Consider the following 22,932-nt stretch of genomic DNA (forward strand, 5'->3'; position numbering starts at 1 on the left):
CAACGGTCGATTTTTTCAATGAAAAATTTAATGCACTGTCCGGCTGAATGGGACTCTGAAAGATCCGTATTCGTGGGATAAACAATTCTATAAATTTCCAAGAGACTTGGAATTACGAAATACGGGATTGGCGCCAAGTCTCACTGAGTGGTATAAACTGCGTCAGGATTGCCAGGAGTCATTCGCTCGTGAATGCATAAATTAGTTTTCGGTATCGTTAAGAACCCAAGTTGATTGTACTTTTAAAGTGGAGGGTTTTTCTTTAAGATAACTCACATCATATGAAGAAGGTATCCCAACGCCGAGATTAGATGCAGATAAGACTTCTTAAAGACGCCGAATTCGGGAAAGAACCAGGATTCCCTATGATTTACGTGAAAATATGGAACATTTATGAATTTCTGAAGAAAATGGGAAGCAACTATTCACGTCAGGGTCTTTTCCATTAACTTTTGTAACAATATGGGCTTAGCGCGTTGCACACTAACCGTAAGCAGACTTATACACATGCAAAGATTAAGGCTGATTCGGCCGCGTATAATCTCTTACATGAAGAGACCAGCAAAATAAGTGGTTAACTTTCATATTGCGGCTAAGTAGTGATAATTTGCAATTTTTTTTAATTTATCGGTACTCTACCAAATAGTATATCATAATCATTGGAAAAGTCTACGGGAAAGTACAGAACTTTATTAATCCGATCCGTAAAGACATAAATTTCTTTGAACAGACTAGAGGCATATTTTGATATTAAACTGATATTTTCATGACTTGAGTTTGTTATTCAATGTGGTGTTAAAAAACAAACTTACGAGTGCTATTTTCCCATTATCCAAGGCACATTCTAATTACTGCTTGAAATCAAAGCGAGACCGGAAACGTAAGTGGATACTTTCGTATTGAAGGTGCGAAAGATTGATCCAAGGATATCTGCGATTTTGGGAGACAAGAGCGATCTCTAACTGCGTCGTCGAGTTTACTCATTTGGCAATCTTGGATTAGACAACACTACTGTGCAAACTCTACAGTTGGGCATTTTTCGCAACTGCGCGAATGGGAGTACATAAACACACAACCAGATGCGTAATGGACAACTTGCCTCATCTAGGATTTGAACACAATTCTGCAAATTTCCGTCCGGAATGATAAAAAAATGGAACTTTCATTGACTTTTTCGTGCATTAACGTTAAGTTTGCTTCCAAACAGAAATAGTATACTATATGCACGTAACATCAACAGATCTAAATTCGTCAGTTATTCAGTTTGTAAATGCTTGAAAACTTTATTCGTCACTACACCCGGTTTTTCGTGTTTCTTTAAGCCACTACGTCTTCATTCGACACATTAAAAATTGATAAATCTTCTTTTCTATAATCATCAATATAAAGGAATAGAGAAGAGATCAAGCCAACAAATAGAGGATTTATCATATGCGAAGCGGTTCATATTTATGCTAAAAATAACCGAAAATTATTTAATTTCAGGTGAAATGGTCATCCGTATGCTGAATAATACCCTGTCTGAAGAAACATTCAGAGCATCCCTTAAAGATTTCTTCTTTCAAAGGTGATTGGAACTGACTTTCATAAGAGGAGGTGGATTTTCCTTTTAATTCTACACTCAACTAATTAAAATTTGTCCTTTCTCCAATCTCCTATATGCAGGGAATTCAGCACTTTTAATCAGGATATACTTTGGCACATCATCACTAGACGTGCACACATTGACGGCACGTTACCGAAAGACGCCTCCGTCAAAGAGATTGCCGACTCGTGGATAGAAAAGGATAGATTCCCCGTGGTCACCGTCACGAGGGATTACTCTGCTGGCACAGCTGACATCGAGCAGGTTGGTATTTAGAGCAAGAGACATAGAGTTATCAACTTAGCTTCCCAGCACACCAAATCCATAGTATTGTCATTCAAGAGAAAAAATTAGAAGTAGTAATTGGGGAAGGCGACTGACAGTTAAGATCATTTGCACCATTAGAGATAAGTGGGTAATTTGGCAGACGGAGCTTGCTTGGGAATGGAGAAAGAATGATGGAGATAAGTACAGCGTCGGCATTAACCCAATCACACTCAACGTAAAGTACTCTTTATTTATTTTATTTATTTATTTATTCAGTATAAGTCCGAAAACAGCACATTTTGGCCTTTACATCGAACTATTAACAACGATAACAATGGTCACATTTACAAACACCCAAGCCCTAGATGGAGCGAAACTCACCCAGGCGGGAATCGAACCCGCGACCCTTGGAATGGCAGACGAGGACGTTACCCCGCCGCCACCGACTCTCTACATTACAGCCCAAATAGGGATTTGTATACCACTGCAAAATTCTACCTCTACCCGGATTCGAACCCGGAACCCAAGGCGCGGAAATCCAGCACCCTAGCCTCCACACTAACCTGATACCAGAAAAAACACATACTGAAGATGAAGGTGTAAAACCTATTAGTTAGTGTTTGGAGATTTTAACCGCATTCTTACTCCCCTTTTAATCGAACACCTGACGCTTTGAATATCTCGGCATTTTTTTCTAACATATTTAAAGTGAATAGCAAAGGTCAAGAGATCCCTTAAATTTCTTGCAATACATGTATATGCCTTAGAAGGAAGAGGACATTTTTAAACGAAATGAAGTATGTTGCGTTTTCTTCGAAATACGAACCAAAATTAAATACCTAACATACTTCTTGTTGCATTGATAGTTATGATAACCTGGTTGTACGGAGGGTTTTGGTGAGAGATCATTCCCCACCATATCTATCATATCATCAAGACATTAAACAAAATCCAAGTCCGTGGCAGTTTTTAATCATGAAGAACCAACATTTTAAGCTGCTATATTATCCTAATGTTACAGTCATTTAACATTTGCTTTAGGTTTTAACTACCGCGTAAATAAAAGTTATTTGTAAGTAACGAATTTATGATACATTAAAAGCTCATCATTAATTGAATCAGTAGGCAAATTTACTCTTATCCAGATGGTTTAAAATATCATTCAAACCTGCACTTACAGGCATTATAATGTGACTCTCCAACACAAACCGAGTACAGGAAATATACTCTATTAGTACGTAACTCTTGGTAAGCATGGGTCTTCCTTCAAAATATTTGATTGGAATATCTTTCACTTTTACTGGATTGAACATTTTAGCTCACATTCTTTTGTGATCTTTTTCTTATAACACTTCGCGTGGAAGTCTTGAGTCCTTCCCTAAACAGGGAAGGCAAGTAAAGCCCTCCGCCCTGGGGATAGTCGAATATAAGCTAGCAGTCAGATTCAATTTCAGCTAAACTCAATTTTGAGTAGGATCCCTTTCATTATAAACTATCGTTCTGAGGCAAAACCCAGAAATAAAAAGGACGAATTCTTTACCGTTTCATTCGGGCCAATCCAAAATTTTGTGAATGGCATCATTCTATAACTTCCCTGAACATTGTTCTGTTCGGCCAATAGTGATTTATAAGTAGGATATCCCACAATGAAATCGGCAGGCATTATTTAAGATCCCACCGGCATGACCTCGCCCATCCCCTTTCCAGAGGATGTTCATCCGCACGAAGACGGTCCAGCCGGGGGGTGCAAGGGGCGAACCCTTCGAGAGCAGCGACGGCGCCGGGGGCGACGACCAGCACCGATCCCTCTGGTGGGTGCCCATCGTAATGGCGACGCAGGATAAGATGAACTTCGACGAGACGAAGCCGATTACGTGGATGAAGCCTTCGGAGAGGAGAATCGTGATCAAGGGAGAGACAGCGAGCAAGACGCTTCCCGGGCCGGAGTCTTTCGTCGTAGTCAACCCAGAGGAGATAGGTAAGGACAATGAGAATAATACAATGCGAAAATAAAACCCTCGCTCCTTCTCCTTCATCACCTGCCCGCTCAATCAAACGAACTTGGACAGTTATTCCGAAAGCCGTAAATCATGTCATGCCAACGATTCCTGTGGTAAACCGTCGAGACTAAAAATAAGCATGGCAACCACGCTGACAAAAATTTAGGGACACCATCAAAGAGTTTCCTACCCATTCTACGACATCTTCCTCTAAATCTGTCTGAAAATCATTGTATCTGACCCTGTGTACGGGGGAAGGAAAAGAGGGAACGCAATTTTAAGAGTTAATGAGGATAAAAAAACACCAGAACTGAGGTCTAAAAGGAATATGTTGCGGAAATTGATTGGTGGGTTTACATTCTTGAGGAGAGTTTTCTGCGGTGCTTAATTTTCTACTTGGTTATTCTTTCAAGAGAATTATCTTTAAGATCAATGTTATGCTTTGAATGAACCATCATTAAAATCGAAAAAATCGAGATTTGAGAAGAAGTACATATTTCATTCACTCAAGTCACAGAGATGAACTTAAAACTATTACAAGCTTTAGTGATTTCAACATTAAGCATCTCCTCTCATACGATGAAAAGTTCATGCAAAGGGATTACAAAGATTCCGTGCGTCGTCATGTTACGGGATACAAATCGTTTACCATCACTTAAAAGAGAACTTTTAAGTTCTTCCATGCGATTGGTGCTAAACGATTAAATCATGTTGCAAACTAAGTTTTATGACATTCCACCTTTGATGTTTTTCCCGCAAAAGCCATGTTCTGTTCTTGATTAAATTCACATACTTCAAGCCTCTAAGTTTGCACCGAATATTACTTACTCCTCGTAGACTAAGGCCTGGCCTCATTCGAATACGTCATCACTCCCTCCCCAGGTTTCTTCTTCGTGAACTACGACCGTCGCAACTGGAGGCTCCTGGCTGATTTCCTCCAGGGGCCTTACGGATTGGAGCGCGTTCCGGAAGTTACTCGTGCCAAGCTGGTGCACGACGCCCTCAACCTTGCACTTGGCGACGAGCTGCCCTTTGACGTAGCCCTCAACGTGACGCGATTCCTGCGATACGAGAGGGCGCCAGCCCCGTGGAAGCCCGCCTTCTACATCATGGACTTCTTGGAGAGACAGTTGGACGGGACTGAGGCCGGAAAAAAATTCGCGGTAACGGAAGAGATGGTTTCCATCCATATACTTTGCTGTTGTGTGAACAGTAATGGCGGAAAGCCAAATTCAACCCCTAAAGAGTAATAGCAAACAAAGAAATGCGGGAATCTTGCGGACTACTTCGTGCAATTCCTGAGCGAAATGCATGGAGATATTGCGGCCAACATGAAATATTTGGATGAATTCACGCCATTGTACGAATCATAACTATTTATTGGCGTCTCGCCATAGTCTATTTTAAAATTAGACCTGCGAAAATATTATAAAATAATTTAAATTTCCGTGTTGCTGAGCTCTCACCTTGCTCCTCGACGTTTTTTCACGAATGAGTCTCTCTCCGGTCCTACTTTTCCCCACACTCCCATTACGTATCCATTTAGCGTGTGTGTGTAAGTATATATATATATGTGTGTGTGTGTATATATATATATATACACACACACACACACACACACACATATATATATATATATATATATATTACACACACATATATATTAGCTCAACTGGTAAGAGCATCGGCCCGGGAAATCAAAGACCAGTGGCTCAAGTCCACTGATCAGTGGTCAACGAAACTTTTTGCGCTTGTGACCAGCATCCTTCCACCTTTTCCACCAACCCTGTGTTCGCCTTTTGTGTGTGTTCCTATCCCTTTCGCCGCGAATCCGCCGACAATTTTCACAAATCAATCACATACTCATACAAATGTGTGGTTTCAGATAAAACTGATCACGACGAGACATAATACGATTAAATGAACACGTATTTTGATGTTCATTCTGAAAATCTGATGTGTAAGATTGGCTTTCTAATATTTCTTACGGTAATATGCAAGTGTTCAAAAGCAAAGGCGAATTATTTTCCAAAGAAAAGAGAGGATAGTGCAATCTAAGCATAGTATAACTATCACACTGTCCTGTTATTTCTATTTTTGCACGGTCGAATCATTAACTACACGACTAGGAAGTAAAAATTTCGAACAATATTTTTTTCTTTTAACTGTCATAAAATAAAAGAAATTTCATTCTGTCTCCTTTTATCTCAGATAGAGCCCAAAATATGATTTTTCATGGTCCAACCCCATTTTTAAATTAGGTTGTACAAGCATAAATACAAATCAAACATTACAACATTCACGATTCTCCCATAAGTATGCCATTTACAGAAAATTAATTCAATTGAATGCCCTTAAAACATCAAAGCCGTAAGGTTTGATAGCGATGTAGTGAGACTGCAAATTTGAATCAACCGTTGTCTTGTGTGCAAGGTTACATAGTTTATCCTAAATGTGACTGTTTATGCAACAGGGAGAAACCATGGCGTGAAAAATAAATTTTAATGCGGAAAACCTTTATGATTTTTCATTCCCTGTGTGGCATATTGATTGAAATATATGGATGTAATATACCACAAATATCTAAGATCGAAGAATCATATGCCAGGTGTAGGAAGACATAATGTGGAAGTCAAGAGTATCTGCCATTACAAGTCCATTAGAAATTAATCCCCGCCTTTAGGGAACGGACTAAGAATCAATAAGCCCATTAGACCCCAAAGGATAAAATTTGAAAGCACTGAATTAATTGAGGCCAGCAATTTATTATTGAAATTAGAATAGTAATCCTCAGAGAAAAATAATCGGAATTTAGACTAAGCCTTCTTCAGATATTTAAATCAGGCACATTCCCTTCAGATGATGTCTGTAATGTCCTGATTCCAGAGTAGATCGATGACCGCGAAAGTAAATTGAATGCAGGAGAGAATATGTGAGAAATAGGTATTCCTTCTTTCCTCGAAAGACCCAAGAACGATAACGATTCTAGCAATAGAAACTATTCGGATTCACCAATCCCATGGTTTATTTAGCTAAGGTAATTGAAAGGCTAAAGTTATCTCCTTTGTGACCCCTTCGTCTCACTCTGCTTTGTCCCATTCCACTTCCTTCCCACTAGTGAACTGTGTAGTGCCTTCTTTTCATTAGCAAATACTTTTAAAATCACCGTTACACACCTTCGAAACGGGTCATTGGTCAGTTGTAGTAAGTAAATAACTAGTTGGACTATGCCTTCTTCAATTATTAAGAGAAGAAATGTCGAAATATTAATGTAGATTGCCATTTTTGTCACAAAACTCCAATTTTGCAACTGCCCTAAAGAAAACAAAAAGAAGATGGACACGGATTTCAGAACACACGCACTGAATGATTGCACGCGATTCGTGAGACGACATTCTCATGAATTAATGTTGTTCGAAACAAGCCTAAAATAACGTGCGCTTCATTCAAAGTCGAAAGAAGGTGGCTGCCGTCGAAATATTTTACGGGATTTGCCCCATAGTGCGCATCCGTGCTTGGCTCGCTTATTTTTACCCGGCCTTTGTCTAACGGGTGGCAGGTGGACTCGTTCATTCATTCGCCACTATCCCATTAGTAGTATGCGCACGACAACCATGACCGCGCACACAAGGCATCCAAAATGAAGGAAATTATGTTTTCAAGTAGCGTTAAGTTCCAGATTCCGTCGTCGATGATCCCCCTCCGCAAGCAAAGCGTGCCCAGGCTACTTGAAGGGCCGAGGGCAGACACGGATTCATTGCTACATCTTGAACTTGAAAACAGTTATTTTGATCATCGCCTATTTCAGCGAGTCGTGGTATATTTTCGTTGGAGCGTCCATCGCTGCTTACGCCGTTCGTGTGTTCTTCCGCTTTGAGGAGCAATGAGAAACTTTCCGGTTGATACAGACAATTCTTAAAAATACGCAGATCCTCGTTCGGGTCACATAAACAAAAGTCCGCAGCTAGAATTATTTGAAAAGGTTGTTCAGCCGTTGGCTTGGGATTATGCCATTGAAATTTCGTCATCCTGAGAACTTAACGCATATATGTATTGATTAAATTAAACTGTAATCAGATTGATTCAGCACCAATCCTAAGGATCAACCCTGTAACAAAAATGTCAGCAATTAACGGATAAGCATTTATGCAGCACACCAATAATCTTGAACAACACACAGGCGCTAAGTTGGTCCAACTCCCCTCGTTGGTGGAACAAGGCACGGCGATAATAGATATTTCTAACAATTAAAGAAACCAACAGAGAATGAGATTAGGACTAATATGAGATCAATTTCGAATTGACAGGCAATCTTGAGGGTATCATCCAAGTATAAATGGCGCGAATACTCGCGCGAAATAGCACTTCACATTCTAACGAATTGCGTAGTTTCTGGCGTGATGTGGTGAAAATTAGAGCATAATAATGAACAAATAGTGGCACTTTTCCATTTGATATTTGTTTAATACACGATCGGTTTCGATGTAGAGCATCATCTCTCGATTTACTTCATCATCACCTCAAGATAATGCAGTACATCGAAACCGATCGTGGATTAAATAAAAATCTAGTGGAAGAGTGCTACTACGTATTTGTTCTTAATTGTCTCACATCCTCTTCAATGTTCCCGATATAACAATTTTGTGTTCAGGTATATTTTCCAAAAATCAAGGAAATTAGAGGCATCCGTTGAAATATTCTCTACCCATCAACAAGTCTAATGGCCGATAAGGCTAATAGAATTATAGTTGATGACACAGCGCACCAGAGAGTGCCCAGAGATTCTGGACGAGGATACCTTCCACCTCCATTAGCAATCAATCAAGAAGATAGTTTTATGAAGGAAACACCACGATGTGCTCTCTCCTTAAAACCATAATCCATAATGGAATGACGCTATTATTCCCGTGACAGTTACCACTGGTAACTTTCACGGGAATTTACCGTACCGTTTGTCAAACGAATCAAACAAATCTGATCGCACATTTCAAATTGTTTCACGTTTCAAATGGTTTCGCACGATTTCAAATTACACCGCATGATTTTCGAGAGCGTCTTCTGTCCCATTTTGTCCACAATTATATTTTCTCAATTTCAGGAATACGTGGTGCGGCTAGTATCACCCCTTTATGACGAACTGACGTCTGCGGAAAGGCGTCATGGCTCTGAAGATGACATGGCCATGGTCGAGATCACCCCCGGATGGAAGACAAGGCTGAGGGCGAACGCCCGCAACGCACTGTGTTCGGCCGGGCACCCACCGTGCATTGCAGCCAGTAAGGCGCAGTTCGACACGTGGATGGAACAGGGAGTGCCGTGAGTGCAACACTTTCTTCCTTATAAATCATGTCACTTCTCTCTCGTTTCGCGATCTTTGATTTGAACATTGACCCCTAACTATTCTACGATAGCAAGGGCGTTCCTCGGACGAGCAGAATCATTAATTCGTGCTATAGTTCTAAGAAGACGCCCACAGTCTTGTGGTAAAGTATATATAACGTGTGGAAGTCTCACCGATGTGAATAATAATGTACACCAAGATAGCACTGGTGAACAAACACACCGAAACACAAAAAAGAAAACACGTACGTACTCCGAATTTTCGGTGGCGCGGCCACCTTTCTCGAGGGGGAGAAGGAGATGAAATCCCTAAAGATTTGGGAATTTCTCGCACTTTCAGTCGGCGATCCTCCATGACTTTTATGCACTTTTGCAATAATTCCTGAGGTAGTGGCACATTTTGACCGACCACTACATGGATCATCATCTAAGCCGTCCCGACCAAACTTAAACACGTTTGCCCACCTGACAACAGTTGAATATGAAGGAGCAGAGTCCCCCAGAGAGTTCTGAAAGTCGGCATGAATTTCCTTTGCTTTCATACCTTTCTTTACGAGGCATGAAATCACTGCTCGAATGTCAATTTTTTCCATCTTCACAAATCATTACACGGGAACAATAGCATAGAGGCGCCCGCACTACAGATCTCTCCCCAGAGCAATGACGCGTTTCGTGTTTACTCATAAAGGATTACCTATTACTACGCGAGGAACTTGTTGCGCTGGTGCTGACGTCTAGTGGTGATTCCAAGAACCTTCCTAACTATCCTTGTATGTACAAGGTTTGTATATTTGATATTTTAGTACCCTGCAAACCACCGCTATGGTACATGGCAAGGGATAAATACACACCAGACTAATATTGACCCGAATATGACCCTATTGCGGTCGGATTGTGCTATCCTGATCCTTTATTGTTTGTAGAAAAAATGTCATCTCAAATCTATCTGCTCTGCACTCAATCTCTCTCATTTTACTGACTTCATCTCTTTCTTTTTATTGGCATGATCTCTCCTACCGTAGTGCGATTGGGGTAATAATACATTTTCAACATCACTGCTTAAGACACTACCTTCCAATTTATGCACGAGATATAATCTGCATTTTATCTTCGCTCCGTTAGAGAATCCCATCCTAGTTCCTCCAATATTTTGGATACACTACTAAGTTTATCAAAACAGTGTTTTACAAATCTAGCTCCTCTACGCTGCACGCGATCCAATCCGGCAATTAATCCAACATCGTGAAGATCCCATATACTTGCAGCATATTCTAAATGACTAACAAACGACAGATAATATTTCTCTTAAACCTTGTCATCACATTTACCAAGTACTTTTCTATTAAATCATAATTTTTTTTAGCTTGTCCACATATTCCCCAAATATGTTTCACCCAGGAGAGGTAGTGAGTGAGAGGTAACGTCTAGATATTTCATTGAGCCATTCATTCCATTTCGGTGTTCCCAATGGAGTAGGAATTCTGGAGGGAATAACTCTTTTTCCAAAAATTCATTAATACGCACTTTTTTAAGTTTAATTCTAATTGCCAAGTGTCGCACCAGTTGTATAGCATTTAGGACATCTGATAAAGCCCATGTGTCCTCAGGATTACGGACACCGCGGAGAACCACTACATCGTTGGCAAATAAACGTATCTTACGAGTGACTACGGAGTCAATGTCTTTAACATAAAGTAGGAATAAAAGAGGCCCGATAACACTTCCCTGGGGGACAACTGAAGTAACTTCTACTGCATTTGGGCTAACTCCATCTATCACTACTCCTTGTACCCGACCACTCAAAAAATCTTTAATCCAACCCATGATATCCTCAACTATTCCAATATGCTTCTAGCTTTGGGAGTAGTTTACTATGCGTTACTTTGTCGAAGGCTTTCTTAAAATCTAGAAAAACCGCGCCAACTGGTACATTGCTCTCTCCCGAAATAGAAATATCATGAACAAAAAGCGCAAGCTGTCTCTCAGGATCTACCATTTCGGAAGCTGTGCTGATTTTTCATTGATAACTCCTGAGTATCGAGGTGTCTCGCGGTCGAACTAGCAACTATGTGTTCCATAACCTTGCAAGAAATTAATTTGAGGGAAATATGTCTGTAATTGCTCGGTACCTTCCTGTCTCCGTTTTTATATAAATAATGAAAATATTAAATGATGGAAATCGGGAACCATTTTTCCTAACGCGAATGTACGTCGCAGCGCGCTCGCACCGCGCAGGCTCGGTGGTGGCGGTCTGATCAGCACCCGACAAACGCTTGAGAGCGTTCGTTCAGCCTAGATCGTGTTTTTCGTGGACCCGTCGAGTGATTCGGTGCAAGCGCAAAATGCAGCGAGCGATTGAGCAGCGGTATGCCATCAAATGTTGTGCTGGATAGGGTGATTCGGGTACGTAGACGTTTCGCCGAGTGATCAAGGATATAATCGTGTTACAAACTGCTCTTTTTAAATGGCACAAGCTCTTCAAAGATGGCCGAGAGACAGTGGAGGACGAAACCCGCGCTAGACGGCCGTCGGCGTCAAGAACCGACGACAACTAGCAATGTGTGCGTGAAGCGCTGAATTGAGACCGTCGGTCCAGTGTGCGCATGAGCGCAGATCGTATTAGCATTGATATAATGACAGTGCACACCAATATCACTGATATCTTTGTGATGCGAAAGGTCTGAGCTAACCTCGTCCCGAACGCCTTGAGCGCCCTAGGCTTCAAGGTAACCGACTACCTGACGAAAAACGGCATCGCGACGATTCCCTAATCCCCTTACAGTCCTGACTTGGCACCAGCAGGCTATTTCCTATTCCCAAAAGTGAAATCCACCCTCATATAACACCACCATGGGACCCTAAGTGCCGTCAAAGAAGCTTGTATGCGTATCCTCAAGCACCTTCCGGAATCAGCCTATCAGGAAGCCTTCGAGTCGTGGAAAACCCGCTGGCATAAGTATGTCCGCGCTCAATGGATGTACTTAGAGGAATTTTGAGGCATTGTACCAATATCTGAAATTAATATATTTTCCAAAACTTTTCCTGATACTTTCTCCCTGGGCTCCAAGCATGTTTAATATTTTCAATCATTTAAATTTCGAATTGTGAAACAAGTCATTAGAAAAGTTGGTTCCAAGTAAGATGGCCATTTAGTAGAACTTTGCTTAGCAAGCACCTCGCACAGTATGTAATTTGCATGACGAGCAAAAATATTGGTCCCAAATACGACTCACTTATCGAGCTACTTTTTGCATAAAGAGTGACGAGGAGAGATTAATTCCCGGATTCATTGCGGGCCTGCTGCTGCGGTTTGTCTCTAGCACTCGTTCCGCTAACATCTTAGCGTCGCTAATGATCACACATCTTTCCAAACTTGTGTTCAAGCATATTTTTTGTGATTTTCTTGTGCAAAGTTTAATAATATTTTGTGCATAGTTTTAAAATTGACCCCAAACTATCTCCGTTAGAAGAAAGCCATCAGAAAATAAAAATAACAGTAGAAATGAAGAGTAAAATCATTGAGAATCGGGAGCGGGGTGCGAGCGTGGGTGATATAGTACGCATATCGGCAATCGGTCGACATCAACGATTGGCCTTTTCTTCAAGAACACGGGCAAGACAAGGGAGATCGATGCTTCAGATAGAGAGGCAAGAGTATCTACACAACGGTTACGTATTCTCAACGATATTGAAAGGTTGCTTCCCATATGCATAAATGAAAAGCAATTGCAATGCGACACCATTAACAAAAATTAACGTGTTATTTGTGAAAAGGGGAAAGTGATTTTCGCCGACCTCGTTCATAAGATTCCAGGATCATCTACGGCCGAACAAGTATTCAAGGGGAGCCGTGCGTGGTTCGAGAAGTTAACAAGAACCATAATCCACGGCGTTGCGAGGCATGGTGATGCAGCAAGCTCCGAGTCAAGGCAGCAGGGGACCACATCGGTGGCTTCAAAAAACTCGTAGATTCTGAGGATCACCTGACACATGTTTTAATTGCGACGGGACGGTTCTTTCAGTGAAGAAGATGCCGAAGCCAACCTATAGCTGTGCACGTAACAGTAGAAGAGAATGCATTGCTCTACCTCAAAGCAACAAAAGGCCGTCTCACGCTGCTATTTTGCACAAATGCAATAGGGCGATTTGAAAATCAAACCCCTGCTTGTTTGCCACAAGCCTTCTAGAAGTCCAAAACAGCAGGCTAAATGGGATGTGGAGGTCACAAGAAACTTTTGCATCATACCACGCGTACGAATCATCGCCTTAATGAGGCGGTGGCGATGTGCGCCATAGCTTTAGTTTTGATAAATCTCTTTATCTTTGATCATTCAGAGTCTATCTTTTACCAAATTTTGAAGCGTCGGCGATGACAAATTTCTCTAGGCAGATTTCTAGTAAAGAGTTGCGTATTATAAATAATTAAGAATTAATTTCGATTCTATTTTGGTTCTACAAATCGAGTTTGCATTCCCGGTTGCTTCATTCCGCGATAGAAGAGAAGGTGAACGAGATACATGATCCTAAACAATGTACACAGAATTTCCTTTGAATAAACCTTGCGCGTAATTTGTTTTTTTGGCATGGAATGCATTATCGTATTTCACATTACTTTATGTGAAAAAAGTTGTTCCACTAAACGAGCGTTTCGCTTAATGAGAAAGATCGCGGAAAGGATTATGCTATATAATACGTATGTTAAAGTTGCATTGAGAATTCGGCCTAATTAGATTTTTAGTAAGAATCATTAATTAGTATTTTTTAAACTGAGTCTACAATAGTGAATCATGACCCTATTTAATCATGCAGAAATTTAATTTTTGCCAGTGCTATGAAAAGGCAATACCATTATGGCAACTTGTTCCCAGATAGTTTAGCATAATAGCAGCTGAAACTGCATAATATTTTAAATCCCGATTGTATAAGATTCTTTTGAGTAGGGAAGTATTGTTTTAAAGAATTTTCGTCAAATTCTTGTAAAGCATTCAAAAGACTTCAGAACTTATCTAATTTTATCAGGGAAATTATACTCCAAGCAGAGATCTAATACACTTCAGTTTTCGATTTAAATGCCTGAAGTTATGTGTATTTACATCAACATTATAAAACAACAAATTTTTTACCCATTCCCCACTTAACTATTTTTGCCAGTACTAGCATCCATAGTGAAACAGCATAAGTAAATAATACATTTTATTCCTGAAGTAAGCAAAGTTTTTATTTGCCTATTCAGTATGCAGTCAAAAAAAGAAATTAATGAAGTTTTTTATTGTAAAGTTGGAAATATATTTTCATTTTCACACAAAATAAAGAAAAAATATACTCAGATAAGTTTGTTTAGGTGAGTCTACTACCGGTAATATGCTGAATTAAAAGGCATCCCTAGGATGCAGCATAATGGTTTTATAAATATTATAATATGGTGGTGAAGGGACACACAAGAGATACAGGAACACAAAAGAGAGAAATATTACATGATTACTTACTTAAATACAGCTACTAGAAGACTCTATAATATAAAACAAATATCATGGGTAACATGCTTTTATTAAGGCAATAAGTTAACTTTTTTCTTGGAGTGTCTATAAACAGGAACTTCCTTGCCCATAGATGTGCATTCACATTCATGACTGGTTGAAATTTCCATTGATACCAGAGTAAGAAAGACAGCAATTGGATCTTTTTCTCAAAATATCAATTAACATATTGGTCAAAAGTCAGTGGTATCAGTCTGTGATTAAATCATTTGGTGTGGTCAACATGTAACATGACATACTACAACTACATAATCAAATTTCACGGAGGTTTTTTTTAATGGGTATTCGGTACAAATCTAGCTACTGACGTATATACGAAGCCAAGGATAACATCTTACATTTTCATAATTACATGAAAAAAAAAATGACTGACTATCAAGGGACTGTGAATGGCTACTTTTCCCACACTTACGATTGGCCTTGATTACATTACTTCAACACGTAATGAGTAAAAAGTTTTGTCTGAGAAGTTATCAAAGATACTAATTCCATTTTGCATCTTAGAGATTTCTGCTCAACTTACCTATCCTCATCCTCAGTTGATATTAGCATAAATACTCATTTATAAGAAACATATATAAGGAAAAGGGATAGGAACACAAATAAAGGATGAACACTGGAGAGGTGGGGAAGGCGGAATCAAGCAGATCACGAGAGTAAAAATATTTCCTAGACCGGGATTTGGACACCGTATATATATATGTATATATATATATATATATATATATATATGTATATATATATATTTGTATATATATGTATATATATATATATATATATATAAGTATATATATATGTGTGTATATATATATATATATGTATATATATATATATATGTATATATATATATATATGTATATATATATATATATGTATATATATATATTTGTATATATATGTATATATATATATATATAAGTATATATATATGTGTGTATATATATATATATACATATTTACATATATATATATATATATATATATATATATACATATATATATATATATACATATATATATATATATATATATATATATATATATATATATATATATATATATATATATATATATATATATATATATATCTATACCACTAACAAAGTTTCATTTTAGCCATAAAATGATAATCACACATTGGAACACCTTTGGGATTTAAGCACACAGTCAAATCATGTTACTGGCGGGTTGCATTTACTGGGGAGATTTTTTTCATTACTCATGAAAGATGAACTAGAAATCATTAAGACTGACCTGAAAACAATAAAATTAGGGGATATTGAATAGTAACGGTGGCCATTACAGAAAATGTAAAATTTCAAGGATCAATTTAATATTCAATTAACAAAACAGGTAGGTACTCACCTGACAGGTGAAACATAGAGCAGCACAGATTCTGTTGATATATGACAAACATTCCATTGTTTCTCTCTCAAAGACTGCATTCAATCATGTGAATGACATTAATCAAAGATCACAGAATGAGTTCCAAACCCAGTCATAACAGGATGCTCCCTGGAAATGAAGCAGAAGTTCTTTTTACCTCCACATACTTGGGATAGTATTTTGGCCTCTCAGGCCATTGATATGCCAATTTTGGCTTGAAATGTTTCCCAAAGCATGGCACTATCATTATAAATGGAGTTTATACCCTTTTTCTGTACGTGGCATTAGAGCTTAGGGAAATCTATGGAATGTACTATATAATGAAATAAAGACTTAGCAATCAACCTTAAAGTTCATTTAATAGGTGAGCATAGAGCTCACCTAGTACTAAACCCATTGGCATGTGAAATTCACATCAGGGTGAGGGGTTCCTTTCCCAGTACCACCTATAGTTTCCCAGGATGATCTTGTGCCCAAAATATCACACAGCTTGGGTGAAACTGATGGTACCAGAGGCCTTCACAGGAATGGATCCTAGGCCTTACATACAGTAGTCCAATGCTCTGCCTATTAGACTACCTCATCCACCAAAAATGAAATTGTGAGATGATTAATTGGAACCGAATTATCTAACACTAAATGAAAGCTGGAGTTGTTTTATACTCCATTTTTTTTGTATTGACATAAATTTGGTCATATTTACACAGATTGCTGACTCACTAACAACTGTTAAGGAACAAAATGAAAATTTCTGTCTAAAAATATTAAAATGAATTTGCTTTTTCAAACAAATAAGTAAATGAAGGATTATTTTTCACATGAGGTGACTCTTAATATTATTTTTACTGATTGATTATAAGTTTTATAGTCTTCAATTATATTCATTCTTATTCAATAGAGAGTGATTAAATCCATATTTCATATATTTATGAGTCTATTAGACTAGCTATCACAAAAACGTTTTTAATAGCATTTTATTGAGCTAAATATAAACTTATCAGGAAAATATAAAATAGAAGACATCAAATGAGACACAAACATTATCTGCCTTTTCTATCAGGAAACATCAGGCCATTAGATTGGGTCAACAAGTCTTACCCAAAAATTCACTAGGGGGACATAATGAATGAACAATAAATACTGACCGCATTTATGGACAAAATCAATAATGTCACTAAAAAAGGCACACTTTTGATCATCTGGCATACCCCAAATCAGTAAAGATCTCTCTAAAAGCAGTAAATGTTTTTGTTCTATCCTGTGAAATTTGGGCTAGTGCTAAGTCAAATCATATATAAATCACCATTAGAAGACTTTATGATGACACTATAAGGACTTATGAAGGGTTTGAGGAGGATTTGACAATAAACTAAGAAACATGAAAATAATTACATAAACGATGAGATAATATAGAAGAAAGCAATATGAATCATTAATAATATATTCTCTCATGTAATCCACTCCTCCAGTCTATTCCAACAGTTAGAAAATGTCTCTAGGTGTCTGGCAACAAAAATCTCTGTAATTTTGATATTATTGGATTTTTGCAAGGTTTGCGTGTTTTTCATTACTGTGTTCATTTTTGTAGCTCAATATATTCATGCACTACTCTCTTTAAATAAAAATGGGAAAATTCAAAAGGATGTACACTATTCTGACCATTTCATCATCAACTAAACTACCTTAGCCTCCACAAGACTTAGCTTTCAAAGTATGATAGCACACCACAGAGAAGGTGAAAAGGTACGTTCACAGCAGCCTAACATGCAAACATACTAGGTATGGTCACAGCAGAACTATGTCGTAGTAGTAGTAGTAGTAGTTTTGAGGGGAGGCGACCGACAGCTAAGGTCATTTGCGCCATAGGGGATGGACAGGAAAGGATGAAGGGTGGAGAGAAACCCGGCGTCGGCATTAGCCTACTCTTTACGAAAGGCGCCAAGGGGTCCGCAGCTTAACGTCCCATCCGACGGACGCCGTACTCACTCAAAGTGCCCTCCACAAAGCACCTCAAGTAGGGATCGAGATACCTCTGAAAAATATTCAACACCGCCGGGATTTGAACCCGCGCCCTCAGGGTGGGAAGCCAGTACGTTAGCCCCCGCACCATCTCGATCCCCAGAACTATGTCATCTTCCTGAGGAAGATGACTTGTGATCAGATCTTACCTCTGATTATACGTGGTCTGTGCCATAAGTACACGAACTGGTACAATCTGGCGGCCATTATGCGGACTAAAGCCCCGCCCACTAGCAGCGCTAGTTGCCTGAGACCCAATGAGCTGTCTGTGCTTGGTTGATTGTCAAGCTGTGCGTATGGTACCAGTTATGATAGTTTTTGTTGTCCTAATTTTTACTGTTTGTCAGAAATGGAAATTGACAAAATTACTGAGCAACAAATCAACATCAAGTTTTTTGGTGAAGTACAGTAAAAGTCATGAAGAAATTACTGAAATGCAGACAGCTGTTTACTGTGATAATTCTCTGAATTAAACATCTGTTTACAAGTGGATTAAGTGTTTTAAAGATCGCCGACAATACATCACGGATGATGCAAGGCTGGAACGGCCTTCAACCACCTGTGTTGATGACAGCATTGATCATGTGCGTTCCTTTGTCCTTACTGATCCTCGAAAAACTGTCGGAATGATAGCTGATGAACTGAATTTAGGAAAATCAACAGTGCACACTATTTAACTGAACTTTATGGATGGATCCTTCACCATGACAAAGCACCTGCACATTCAGCATTGATTGTTCACCAGATTCTGTAAAAAAATTCAATCATCATCCTTGATCATCCTCCTTATTCACCAGATCTCGCCCCCTGTGACTTTCTCCTATTTTCAAAATGCAAAAATGTGATAAGGGGACATACCTGGGAAGATGAGGATATAATAAAGCAAGAAACGTCGAGAAATCTAAAAAAACCTAACTGCCAAGGGTGCTTTAAACAGTGGAAAAGAAGATGGAATAAGTGCATAGCAACAAATGGAGAGTACTTTGAAGGGGACAATATTGATGTAGACTAAATTTAGAAAAATAAAGTTTCATGGCCTCAGTTCGTGTATTTATTGGACAGAATAGGATAACTCTAGGTACATATCTGACCAAAGGTGACAGTCCTAAGCGTGTGTAGCCTGGTAATGGACATGTATAACCTATTACTGAGAGGGACATAGTTGTACTTGAGAGGGTACCTATAACTCAAATAATATAGCATCAATAGGATAAAATATATTACCACAGTAATATATTACCTACAACACCTTTTTTTGTTTAGAAGTCCACCATTTTATGGTAGATTTATGGATGGACATAATGTACTCTCGTACATTTTTCAGTCTTGCTTAACAAGACAAAACCTGACACCCTACAGTACAATAAACTGTTCTTCAATTCCGCATACATTATACCTCCCATCATTCACACCAACATGCCTATCTTTTCATAACCCTTCCTCTCTGGCCTAACATCTTCCCTCCTATCACAGTCTTCAGCATTCTATCACCAATTAAAATGCTCTGCAGTCATCTATCCTGCTTTCTGTATTTTCTCCCAACAATGCTCTCTCCTCCCCCACCAGGTCTAATGCTACCTTGTTTGATTTCCTATCATCCTTCCCCATATCCACATATTAAACCCCTCTAATCGACACTTAATATCTTGCTTCAATGACCAAGTTTTCAAGCCATACAAAACCATGCTTCATATCTAAGTTTTCCTAGTCTTTTCTTAAGCTCGTTAATTAACACATCCATCATCTAGAGAAAGCTTCTCAGTCTAACACAATTCTTCTTCTGTCTTCCATACTACTGCGAAGATTTTGGTCAAAGATTCATTAATTGTTCCAACTCCTCTAGTTTTTTACCTCCTATTTTAACATTAGACTTTGCTTCCATCTTTATCAAAAACCACATCTTTGTTTTGCTTACATTTATTCTCATCTAATACCTAATGTACTCAGCAATGACTAACCTCTTGACTGTCTAATTAAAGCTTGCCCATTTGCAAACTTAACTGATTTTCTGATTCCCCACCAACTTCATTTATATCTCCAGTTCTTCCCATGCCTTTTTTATCATTTCCCCCACATATACCTTGAAAAGTACAGATGACAATGTTTACCCATCTTATCCCTCTTCCTAAGACTGCCCATTCCAACTCTTCATCTGCAACTTGCACCTGAGCAGTCAGAGACAGGTACAGGTTGTGGGTAAGTTGCTTATCTCTCCAATCTACTCCTATATTTATCCTCTTATTGATGAAAATAAGTACAATTTTTGCTGCATGTGAAATCAAACTTTTATAATCTTCACATAGGCTGGCTTTCTCTTTGTTGGAATGGGAACTAACACTGGATTCATGAAATATTACACCAAAATTCCTTTCTCAAAAATGCTATCAATTAGTCAATTAAAACTCTTCCCTCTACATTTTCCCAAATGGTTATGCTAGAATGCTATCCAGCTATGCATCTTTATTTGATTGAAATTCTCTTAACACCCTTCTAATAACCAAAGAAATACCACAGATCAGGCAAAGCTGAGACTGCCCAGAGGCCTGCCTGAAATCTAACCAGGGTGCTTCAGTCAGTAGCTCAAAGCCTTACCACTAGATTACCATGCCCCCTTCTAACCCTATATAGTTCCATTTTTTTGTACATCCCAAGTTCCCAAAGCAAAAAAGAATATACTTGTCATGCAAAATGTTCTTTCTTAAATATTTTTTTTTGTTTAATTACTGATATCTTTTTGATGTAATTACTTTAATAACATACACTAAGCTGGTAAAATTAAAAATACACTTTTTTCAGAATTCCAGTGCAATCACTATGCCCAGTGTTTGGATGGGGCACCAGGGAAGAGTGGGAGTTTGGACTGGAAAGGGTGCTCAAATTCAATGAGGCACAGCAACCAAGATATGGCAGAGTTTACCTCCTAAAAACTCTGGCCAGCTGTACAAGAGATCCTGAGTTGATAAAAAGGTAAACTGTTTAAAGTTTTTATAATGAATGCCTACCAATGAATTTTCAACTTACAAAAGATAGTAACTGCAATTCAAATTCTCATCTTTAGTCGAGATATGATGTTTCATTAATCTTTTTCAGGTTATTGAAAGCCGGATTGCATGAAAGACATATTTTCACAGATGAAGAACTTAGATTGATTCTTTCCATGATGACAAGCACATCAAGTGGCCACCACACATTATTCAAGTACCTGAGAGACAACTGGGAGAGCCTAAAATCCAGGTCTGTATGCACCTGAGATAAAAATTCTTTCACGAAGAATCCATGCATTGCATGATTCTTTGAAATTTAAACTAAAAATAATACCAACCCTAAAAATTGATCTCAACCTAATTGATCACACAGTAGAGTATCAGCTCAGGTAACTCAGTAATATTATCACTATAATCAATTAACTGCACTATTCATATCAAGGACTAAAGTCTTTGTCCATATAGACATCTGCTGGTCAAATTTCTACTAAAATTTCTCATAAGCATGTAACAATAGCCTACATATTCTGCAAATATGATCAGAATGCTCTATAGGTATGTACTTTCACACATTTAGTATAGCTCAAGCTGTTTTGCAAGTACCCTCCTTCATGAAATCTAAATATGACAAAATTTGGACTCTGACTGAAGAGATTTGGGAAATACATGCCCCTTATTGACAGATGTTGCACTTCTTCCTTTTGAGGGGCACTTTCAATATAGACAAAGATTCTATGAGAACCCTGTAGTGACACTCAATGACCAAAAAGGGGATATCTAGGATGTCCAGTGATGTTCTTTGATGCAATGATTGCACCCCATTTCTTTATCTTTCTTAGACCCAAAGATATCACAACAAAAAATTCCACAAAGCAATGAATCGATCAGTGATGTTTTTCTCTTTCACTTGTAAAATTTAAAAATATATCATATTTACAGCATGTCAAGGTGTCATGATAAAGGCATGCCTAGTCATCACATGGTCTCATATGCCAATACATAGTTTGACACAACCATAAATACCATTTCAGATTTGAAAAGAAGACTCAAATGTGGAACAGTTTAATAAGCTTTGCAACAGGAGCTTTCAAAACACAGCAAGGCTATACTATGGTAAGTAATAGAATATATGGAATTTTTTAAAGCACACCTACTTGATTGTACAATGAATCAAACATTCATAAAATGTCTCTTGACAGGTGTACGACTTCTACAAAAAACACAAAGGAGAATTTGGAAGTGCTGAAGTTATAATAACCCAATCCTTGAAAAAGATTAAATCTGAGGCCCAGTGGAGTGAGTGGAATCTTCCAATAATTGAATCTTGGCTTGATGCATATCTAAAGGCATAGTGAAAAAAATTTTAATGTAAAATATCAACTAAAAATTATTCATCTGTACACCATTAAACTGCTTTTTTTTTGCAATTTTACATATGAAGTGTGGACATTGCTCATAATGTCAAGCTGATAACACATGACACCCTGCTGATTGTAACATCCAAAGCAACCGAATGTACATAATTTAACAGCTTATGAAATCTATGTACATTTTGAAAATAAGTAAACATATAAACCCAGAGTAAATTATATTCTACTTCAACTTAAGACTGATTTGAAGTAATAATGAGTTACACTTGATGACAAAGCCAATTCTTTGAAAAACTGAGCCTACATTTTTTTTGTTCAATGACATAAATTTTGATATTTACATAAGATATATATCTTATTTATCAATCACAAAAAATTATCTACATGGTTATCATTCATACTAATGTCTTATTTCCTTCATAGGAAAAAGATCTCTTATTGGAA

The 22,932-nt window shown here is 38.2% G+C and overlaps 1 protein-coding gene across 1 annotated transcript in view; it reads left to right on the forward strand.

Annotated features, from left to right (window-relative positions):
* Positions 1–22,704, forward strand: part of LOC139690067 (aminopeptidase N) — a 39,891-nt gene extending 17,187 nt beyond the window's left edge. The window contains exons 9-17 of the mRNA XM_071587264.1: positions 1,486–1,567; positions 1,666–1,849; positions 3,560–3,830; positions 4,735–5,015; positions 8,951–9,168; positions 20,931–21,101; positions 21,225–21,368; positions 22,150–22,231; positions 22,318–22,704. Coding sequence (XP_071443365.1) covers positions 1,486–1,567; positions 1,666–1,849; positions 3,560–3,830; positions 4,735–5,015; positions 8,951–9,168; positions 20,931–21,101; positions 21,225–21,368; positions 22,150–22,231; positions 22,318–22,470 — 1,586 coding nt within the window. The 3' untranslated portion in view covers positions 22,471–22,704. The remainder of the gene's footprint in view (positions 1–1,485; positions 1,568–1,665; positions 1,850–3,559; positions 3,831–4,734; positions 5,016–8,950; positions 9,169–20,930; positions 21,102–21,224; positions 21,369–22,149; positions 22,232–22,317) is intronic.
* Positions 22,705–22,932: the final 228 nt, after the last annotated feature.

This window comes from Hetaerina americana, unplaced genomic scaffold, assembly GCF_022747635.1.
Source record: "Hetaerina americana unplaced genomic scaffold, ioHetAmer1.1.p SCAF_3, whole genome shotgun sequence".
NCBI classification, from domain to species: domain Eukaryota; kingdom Metazoa; phylum Arthropoda; class Insecta; order Odonata; family Calopterygidae; genus Hetaerina; species Hetaerina americana.